At 28.1% G+C, this 9,675-nt stretch overlaps 1 protein-coding gene across 5 annotated transcripts in view; it reads right to left on the reverse strand.

Moving 5' to 3' along the window:
• LOC107563272 (transcription factor 4) overlaps positions 1-9,675 on the reverse strand; it is a 182,514-nt gene that overhangs the window by 33,776 nt on the left and 139,063 nt on the right. For all 5 annotated transcript variants that reach the window (XM_016248088.1, XM_016248090.1, XM_016248089.1 and 2 more), the window contains 4 exons: positions 8,473-8,608; positions 7,202-7,272; positions 4,773-4,851; positions 610-686 (listed from right to left, as the gene is read on the reverse strand). In XM_016248088.1, coding sequence (XP_016103574.1) covers positions 610-686; positions 4,773-4,851; positions 7,202-7,272; positions 8,473-8,608 — 363 coding nt within the window. The remainder of the gene's footprint in view (positions 1-609; positions 687-4,772; positions 4,852-7,201; positions 7,273-8,472; positions 8,609-9,675) is intronic.

Raw genomic sequence — 9,675 nt, forward strand, 5'->3', positions numbered from 1 at the left:
AAAAAAATATATATATATATATATATATATATATATATATATATATATATATATATATACATACATACACATATACATATATAAATATGTTATAATATTTATAAATGTTATAAATATTTAAAAAATATTTACAAATATTAAAATTTTTGTCCAAAGTTTCAATAAACTGTTCTATTTAAAAGCTTTAATAGATTTTTATGACTGTTATTTTATACTGTATGTCAGGCTTTAAAGGGTTAAAACTGCTGTATAAATAAAATCTAAATCAAAATAAATTTCTCTGTATTTTCATTAACTTAGATCTTAAATCTAAGTGAAGTATAAAATGTTTTTTTTTTGTAAGCATATTTTACTAAATAAATTACGCATGGTAACTGTTAAAAAGCATAATTATCAAAACAAACGATAACAAATGAATATGTTTAAGAAGCTTCAGAGTCTTGCTGTCATTTTGTTTTGATTAAACTGATGCTAATTTTCCTTCTACAGTGTTAACACGATAAACACAGCATAACTTTGGTATTTTGGCAGTCATCATTGTGAATGTGAAGCCAGAACTGACAGGAGCAGAGTTAGATCTGGGTGTATTTCTGTGTCTGTATCTCTCACCAGCGAGTGCAGCGGCGGCTCGTAACTCGGGGACGAGGCTCCCTGACCGTTTCTGGACCAGACGGCTGTACTGGCAGCTAAAGAGACCAAACCAAATACAATCTGGTTAACAAAACAAGCACTCAGATAGAACATCACTGATATACTACATTGTAAAAAATGACCGTGAATTTAACGGTAAAATACTGTAAAAATGCTCCCTGACCGTTTCTGGACCAGACGGCTGTACTGGCAGCTAAAGAGACCAAACCAAATACAATCTGGTTAACAAAACAAGCACTCAGATAGAACATCACTGATATACTACATTGTAAAAAATGACCGTGAATTTAACGGTAAAATACTGTAAAAATGCTACAATAAAAACCATTTAAATGGTTAACGGTAAATTCCCCTACTATATACGGTGAACAACTGTATTGGACATTACATGTATTGGACATTAATTTTACGGTAGTATACCGTTTTTGGAAGTGAAAAAGACAGTATAATTTACAGTGAGTAACCGTAAATTGACATTCCCAGAATTCCCTGCGTTACATTTCAAATTTGATGTTTTTTTGTTGAAACAACTATGTTTCTTAGTTTCTTCTTATCAGTTTTGTATATTAGGGTTGTGTGTTACACCTAATGTTGTTAAATTAATGTTTATTGCATTATTTCAGTTTCATGTGTGTTACCGTGATGGTGTTTAGTGTCTGTGTGAATGACACTGTGCACCTTCTATATATGTTATCATTTAAAAGCTGCTTGTTTACCTGCATTTGGTGGTTATCAGTGTATTACAAAGAATATCTTGAATTAGGTTTATTTTTATATTTCGCGTTTTCATTTATTTTTAGTTACAGCTTTAATCATTTTGTTGTGTTTTTGTTTTATTCCCAGGCAACTTCTTATTTTATTTAAATTAACATTTTTTTATGGTTTTAGTTTTAGTTAACTATAATATAATTTCAGTGTTTTTACTATTCAGCATGTGTAAAATTAGCAAATTACTGTGATTAACTAAGGTTTATATAATAGTTTATAATAGGTCTTGGTTACAGTGTTATTTCAGTATCATTGAGACAGGGTTATTATAGTTAACTAAAACTAAAATTGAACATTTACATGAAACATTTTTGTTGCTTGAAATAAAATAAACATTAACTGAAATAAAAAAAATATTTAAAACTTTTTATTTCAGCTACTGTAGTTGGTTTGTTTAACTTAATGTACTAAGATAACTAAAACGAAATAAAACTAAATAACTAAAATGTTATTAGTTTTTTTTTTGGATAAGTCTGTATAGTTTAATTTTTATTTAATTTTTTCAGTTTTATTTAAACTAACTGAAAATTAGAAATGTTGCCTTGGCAACTAGCTGAAATAAAATAAGGTTTAATTTTTTATATTCTATCTTATTTCAGTTTTATTTTATTTCACCTCAAGCCTCATTAACATAATGGTTTTGCTTTTGTTTTAAAGAGTCTGATCATGTTTACTCCTTATTTATGTGCTCAAGTCTTTGATGTGAGATCCTTGCTTTAGGCCTAATGCTAAAACATTCCCCTCGTATCCTATAAATCCGTATTTTCCCGTTGATCCGACACTCAAACCGACCCAATTAGCCGTCATTCACTCCAGTGGAATAAATAACCCCGTCTTGTCTTTGTAGTCCAGTTTTCTTGATGTAGAGCCGTGGAGATCATCAGCTGGTGACCCTTCCTTTGATAGGTGACGACCCTCATGCTAATAACACCTCGTTATTCTTTCACACCGGTAATTAGAGAGGTGCGACGCTCGTTTTGACCTTCACCTGTTTGCGTTTGCGCCATCCGCTCATTACGCACGTCGCGTCTAATTATGTTGTGTTTTTTCAAATCGTACTTCTTTACAGAAACACGCATTTCAGACGCTTCCCTGTATTATTAAACCTCATTTCCCAATGCTAATTAGCACATAATTACAGCCACATTCATGTGCGAATAAATTTTGCATGCATCCGCGCCGCCGCCAATGAGAAAATTATTAAATCAGTTACTTAAACTTCCCTCGCATGTTTAAGTTTAAATATTAATTTGCAGTTGCGCATTTAATGGTTGTCGGTCTAATAACTCTGGCACTTGGAAAAATAACAATTAGGCGGCGGTTGTTTCCATGGCGACGCCAATAATGACACGTTAATCAGGCTTTGAGATGAAGTGCGTTTCAGAGTTTGAACCGAATATGAAGAATGAAACGTATAAAAATATTTTAACTTGAAATCAATGGCTTCTACCGAACAGTGCACAGAATATATAATCAGCAATGTGTTTTATATGTATAAAATCTGCTATTTTAACATCATTGACATATTATTATATTATAATATAATATTTTTCTATTTTCATTTTCATTTCAGTTCAAGTTTTAGTCATTTTGTTTTGTTTTTGTAATTTTTATTTGTTTTTTTATGGCTACATAAAAATTTATTTTAGTACATCAAGTTAAGCTAAATAAAAATGAAAAAGGTTGCCTTGGCAACTAGCTAAAATAAAATATATTTTTTATTTTAAATTTTTTAAATATTTTACATTAAGTTAACATTTATTTTATTTCAAGTAACAAAAATATATTTTTTTATGGCTTTAGTTTTAGTTGACTATAATAACTCTACATTAAATATCCAAATGACCTAAATACTATATTTTGCTAAAATGTGCAGAATACAACCAAAACACACGTTAGCCCACAATGCACTGCACTTGATTTAGACTTTCATTTCCAGTGTGACACATTTATCGGACTGACGAAAGCTGTTTGTTTATTTATTTAAAAATTATGTTTATTTCCAAGATAACTGTTATTAAGCATGAGGTCATGTGACAACCAGCATTATTTCAGCATCATTATGATAGTATTATAGTTTTTTTGAACTAGTTTTCGATTTTATATTTTCTTTCTTTATGTTTTCTTTTTAATTTTAGTTCATTAAAAAAATTATTTTACTTTTTTTTTTTTAATTTTTAAAATGTTTACATTTTATTAAAATGATTTCAGTTTAATAAATGTATTTCAGTACAAGAAATATTTCCTTGGCAACTAGATGAAATAAAATATAAATAAAGTAAAATAAATATTTTATTCCAGACTTTATTTCAGACCTTTCATTTGCAGCATGATGTACTTATCAGACTGAAAAAGTATTAATTTTTCAGAATTTCCAAGATAGCTGGAATTAAGCATGAAATCATGTGACTATTATTTTAGTGTCATTACAAGAGTATTTTAGAATTTATTATTATATTATATATTATTATATTAGTTTTAGTTCGAATTAGTTTGCTTTTTTATTATCTAATTTCATTGTATTTTTTGTTAAAATTTTAGTCATTTTGTTGTGTTTTTTTTAACCTTTTTATTAATTTTTATTTGAGTTGTAGTTATTTTAGTACCATGTTTCCTTGGAAACTAGCTGAAATAAAATACTTTGTATATATATATTTTATATCATTTTAAGTAACAAAAATGCTTTTTAAAGGTTTTAATTTTAGTTTAATAAACCTGGTGGCATATACGCTTTGTAAATAACATTGCAGAAAGCAGAGTAATCAGGTGACTGAAATCAGCGCAAACAGCTGTGTGTGTATAAACTCTGCTGGGAATAAACACACACACACACACACACACACACGCGTGTTACCTGTGAGCGAGGGAGGAGATCCCACAGGAGTGGACGGGTTGGATGAGAAGCTGTTATTGGTGTGATCGGGGGAATAGATCTACAAGCACAACACACACACACATCATCATCATCATCATCATCATCATCACTACAGGAATCACTGCGCATAAATCCACATTCATCTCAATGATTTTGCTGGCTAAGATGATTTTTGAAAAGCAACATGAAATCACATTTAGCTATTTACTTTATAAAATTTTAGTTTATATCTCATAATTCTGACATTTTCCTCAAAATTTGAGTTTATATTTCATAATTCTGACTTTTTTTCCTCAAAATTTGAGTATATATATCTCATAATTCTGACTTTTATTTTAATTAAAATTTGAGTTTATATCTCATAATTCTGACTTTTATTTTAATCAACATTTGAGTTTATATCTCATAATTCTGACTTTTATTTTAATCAACATTTGAGTTTATATCTCATAATTCTGAACACACACACGCGTGTTACCTGTGAGCGAGGGAGGAGATCCCACAGGAGTGGACGGGTTGGATGAGAAGCTGTTATTGGTGTGATCGGGGGAATAGATCTACAAGCACAACACACACACACACACATCATCATCATCATCATCATCATCACTACAGGAATCACTGCCAGAAATCCACATTCATTTCAATGATTTTGCTGGCTAAGATGATTTTTGAAAAGCAACATGAAATCACATTTAGCTATTTACTTTATAAAATTTTAGTTTATATCTCATAATTCTGACATTTTCCTCAAAATTTGAGTTTATATCTCATAATTCTGACTTTTATTTTAATTAAAATTTGAGTTTATATCTCATAATTCTGACTTTTTCCCTCAAAATTTAAGCTTTTATATCACAATTCTGACATTTTTCTCAAAATTTGAGTTTATCTCACATTTCTGACTTTTATTTTAATCAACATTTGAGTTTATATCTCATAATTCTGATTTTTATTTTAATCAACATTTGAGTTTATATCTCATAATTCTGACCTTTTCCCTTAAAATTTGAGTTTTTATATCACAATTCTGACATTTTTCTCAAAATTTGAGTTTATCTCATAATTCTGATTTTTATTTGAATCAACATTTGAGTTTCTCACAATTCTGACTTTTTTCCTCAAAATTTTCATTTATATCTCATAATTTTGACTTTTTGTCCTCAAAATTTTAGTTTATATCTCATAATTCTGACCTTTTCCCTTAAAATTTGAGTTTTTATATCACAATTCTGACATTTTTCTCAAAATTTGAGTTTATCTCATAATTCTGATTTTTATTTGAATCAACATTTGAGTTTCTCACAATTCTGACTTTTTTCCTCAAAATTTTCATTTATATCTCATAATTTTGACTTTTTGTCCTCAAAATTTTAGTTTATATCTCATAATTCTGACTTTTTTCCTCAAAATTTTAATTTATATCTCATAATTTTGACTTTTTGTCCTCAAAATTTTAGTTTATATCTCATAATTCTGACTTTTATTTTAATCAAAATTTGAGTTTCTCACATTTCTGACTTTTATTTTAGTCAACATTTGAGTTTATATCTCATAATTCTGACTTTTTTCCTCAAAATTTTAATTGATATCTCATAATTCTGACTTTTTCCCTCAATTTTAATTGATATCTCATAATTCTGACTTTTTTCCTCAAAATTTTAATTTATATCTCATAATTCTGACTTTTTGTGAGACTCAAATTTTGAGACTTTTTTCTCAAAATTTGAGTTTATCTCATAATTCTGACTTTTATTTGAATCAAAATTTTAGTTCATATCTCACAATAATTTATATCTCATAATTTTGACTTTTTGTCCTCAAAATTTGAGTTTATATCTCATAATTCTGACTTTTATTTTAATCAAAATTTGAGTTTCTCACATTTCTGACTTTTATTTTAGTCAACATTTGAGTTTATATCTCATAATTCTGACTTTTTTCCTCAAAATTTTAATTTATATCTCATAATTTTGACTTTTTGTCCTCAAAATTTGAGTTTATATCTCATAATTCTGACTTTTATTTTAATCAAAATTTGAGTTTCTCACATTTCTGACTTTTATTTTAGTCAACATTTGAGTTTATATCTCATAATTCTGACTTTTTTCCTCAAAATTTTAATTTATATCTCATAATTCTGACTTTTTGTGAGACTCAAATTTTGAGACTTTTTTCTCAAAATTTGAGTTTATCTCATAATTCTGACTTTTATTTGAATCAAAATTTTAGTTTATATCTCATAATTCTGACTTTTTTCCTCAAAATTTTAATTTATATCTCATAATTCTGACTTTTTGTGAGACTCAAATTTTGAGACTTTTTTCTCAAAATTTGAGTTTATCTCATAATTCTGACTTTTATTTGAATCAAAATTTTAGTTCATATCTCACAATTCTGACTTTTTTCCTCAAAATGTTGAGTTTATATAATTCCGAGGTTATATTTTGTAATTATAAGTTTGTCTTGCAATTATGAGAAAAAAAGTCAGAACTGTGAGAAAAAAATTTCACAATTACCTTTTAAATTTTTTTTATTCCGTGGCAGAAACAAGCTTATCAGAGAAAAAATTCCTGACATAAAACTCAGAAAACAATTCTGACTTCTTTCCTCAAAATGTTGAGTTTATATAATTCCGAGGTTATATTTTGTAATTATAAGTTTGTCTTGCAATTATGAGAAAAAAAGTCAGAACTGTGAGAAAAAAATTTCACAATTACCTTTTAATTTTTTTTATTCCGTGGCAGAAACAAGCTTATCAGAGAAAAAATTCCTGACATAAAACTCAGAAAAGCATCATTAGAGGAGTCAAATGTGCCGTGAATGCGGTTTCATGTTGTTTTAGATCATTTGTGCATCTGTATATTGCTGTATCTGTCAGGGCCTGCATTAGACCTGGTGACTCACTGAAGCCAGAGCCTTTCCTAACGCGTCTCCCGTCTGTGAGCTGCTTACCGCTCTGCTCGGCGCTCGATTCGCTGAAACACAACAGATTAGAGAGAGTTCAAACTCCTGTTCATTCAAATAAAATGTAGACTAAAGTGCTGACTTTAAATGAACACTTTAGACCAGTAGTTCTCAACCAGGAGGCCGGGACCCACTGAAGGAGCCACAAGATGGCTAACAATCAAAAATCATAATTCTTAATTAATTCCCTGTAATTTTATTATTTAATAACCAAGGTTCTCATGGTCTTGGAAAACCTGGATATATTTAAAAGTGAGATTTCTAGACCTGGAAAAATAATGTAAATTAATAAAATTTCAAAAACTCATGGAAATTTCTATAACGAATACACATTTTTCTAGTTATGTCAAGCTATTTTATTGAGTAGAAATTGCAGAGAAAATCGTCATTTGTCATTGTATTTTAATTTTTTTTTTTTAAATATAAAATTGTATTGTTTTGATTATAATTTAATTTAATATTTTAATAATTTAATTTAATTTAATTTCCAGTTTTGGTAAACAGAAAATAAAAAACCTAAATGGGTGAACAACAGCAAAAACAAACAAACAAACAATAAATAAAACCTAAAAGGTTGAGAACCACTGCTTTAGACAATTAATGTTTACTTATACTATTACTTAAACTAAAAATATTTTTTAAATATTTCAATTTCATATTAATTCATTATTGAACCCTGTAGAACAAGAGTTTATAAAATTTAATTCTGTGTTAATTTTAATTTAATTTATTATTTTAGTATAATTATACTTATTTAATTTAATTTATTATTTTGATTTTAATTAAATTTATTATTTTTATAATTTAATTTAATTAAATTTAATTTATTGAAATTCCGAGTTTTGGTAAATTAAAAATTAAAAAACCTAAATGGGTGAATAACGCCAAAAACAAACAAACAAATGAATAAATAAATAAATAACACCTAAAAGGTTGAGAACCACTGATTTGGAAAATTAATGTTTACTTAAACTTACTTAAACAAAAACATTTTGTCCATGTCATTGACAAAGCTGATTTTCGAACCGACAGATGGGAGGAATGACCAGTGCTGCTCATCAGCCGATTAGAAAGAGCTAAACCTGATCTCCCGTAGCTCCCTTAGCTCCTTCTCATTTCCTATCCTAATATTCCACCTCTGCTTTCGTGAGAGAGCGACTGAATCGAAGTGAATCAAACCTTCCCTCAGCTTTGATTCAGCAGTGACTCACCCATGACGCTGTCTGTCCCGTTAGTGGTGGCGGAGCAGGACGCCGCGCTGTAGTGATTCGTCCCGCCGCTGCGATGGAAACTGGACATGGGAGGAAGACTGGGGTTGATCTCAGCTGACGAGTGTGACGGGTAACTCTGAAAAACACAGACAGAAAGAGCGTTATTGAACACATGAGACAGGGTCATTGCATTCAAACACAGATCGTATGATTTATTGTTCATATATGTTTATACACCTTGATATTGATCATCAAAATTATTAGAAATTCATCATACCCCAAACAACTACTAAAATGCAAGGTATTGACCATATAGGTATTACAATCAGGAAAGGTGGTAGAAAACAAAACTGAATTAAAGATGAAATATCCAGGATTGAATGAGGATTTATATTTTAGTCCCCTATATATTTTTTAGATTTGTTTTGTTTAATGCATTGTTTGTATAATTGTTTCAATCTCTCCCGAACCAATCCAGAAGAAATTAATTAAAAAGGTATGATCATAAAAAAAATAAACTGAAGTAAATAAAGAAATCAAGTAAATATATAAACAAACTGTAAATAAATAGAACAAAACAATTAAGTTGCTCTAAAATTCTAATAATAAAATACAAAATAAATAAAAATAAGAATACGTCATATATTACATTATGAAGTATTTATATTTGTATATATATATATATATATATATATATATATATATATGTTTATACACCTTGATATTGATCATCAAAATTATTCGAAATTCATCATACCCCAAACAACTACTAAAATGCAAGGTATTGACCATATAGGTATTACAATCAGGAAAGGTGGTAAAACAAAACTGAATTAAAGATGAAATATCCAGGATTGAATGAGGATTTATATTTTAGTCCCCTATATATTTTTAGATTTGTTTTGTTTAATGCATTGTTTGTATAATTGTTTCAATCTCTCCCGAACCAATCCAGAAGAAATTAATTAAAAAGGTATGATCATAAAAAAAATAAACTGAAGTAAATAAAGAAATCAAGTAAATATATAAACAAACTGTAAATAAATAGAACAAAACAATTAAGTTGCTCTAAAATTCTAATAATAAAATACAAAATAAATAAAAATAAGAATACGTCATATATTACATTATGAAGTATTTATATTTGTATATATATATATATATATATATATATATATATATATATATAAAAATCTATATATA

Source organism: Sinocyclocheilus grahami, unplaced genomic scaffold (assembly GCF_001515645.1).
Source record: "Sinocyclocheilus grahami isolate Dianchi unplaced genomic scaffold, SAMN03320097.WGS_v1.1 scaffold864.1, whole genome shotgun sequence".
In the NCBI taxonomy this organism is placed as follows: Eukaryota; Metazoa; Chordata; class Actinopteri; order Cypriniformes; family Cyprinidae; genus Sinocyclocheilus; species Sinocyclocheilus grahami.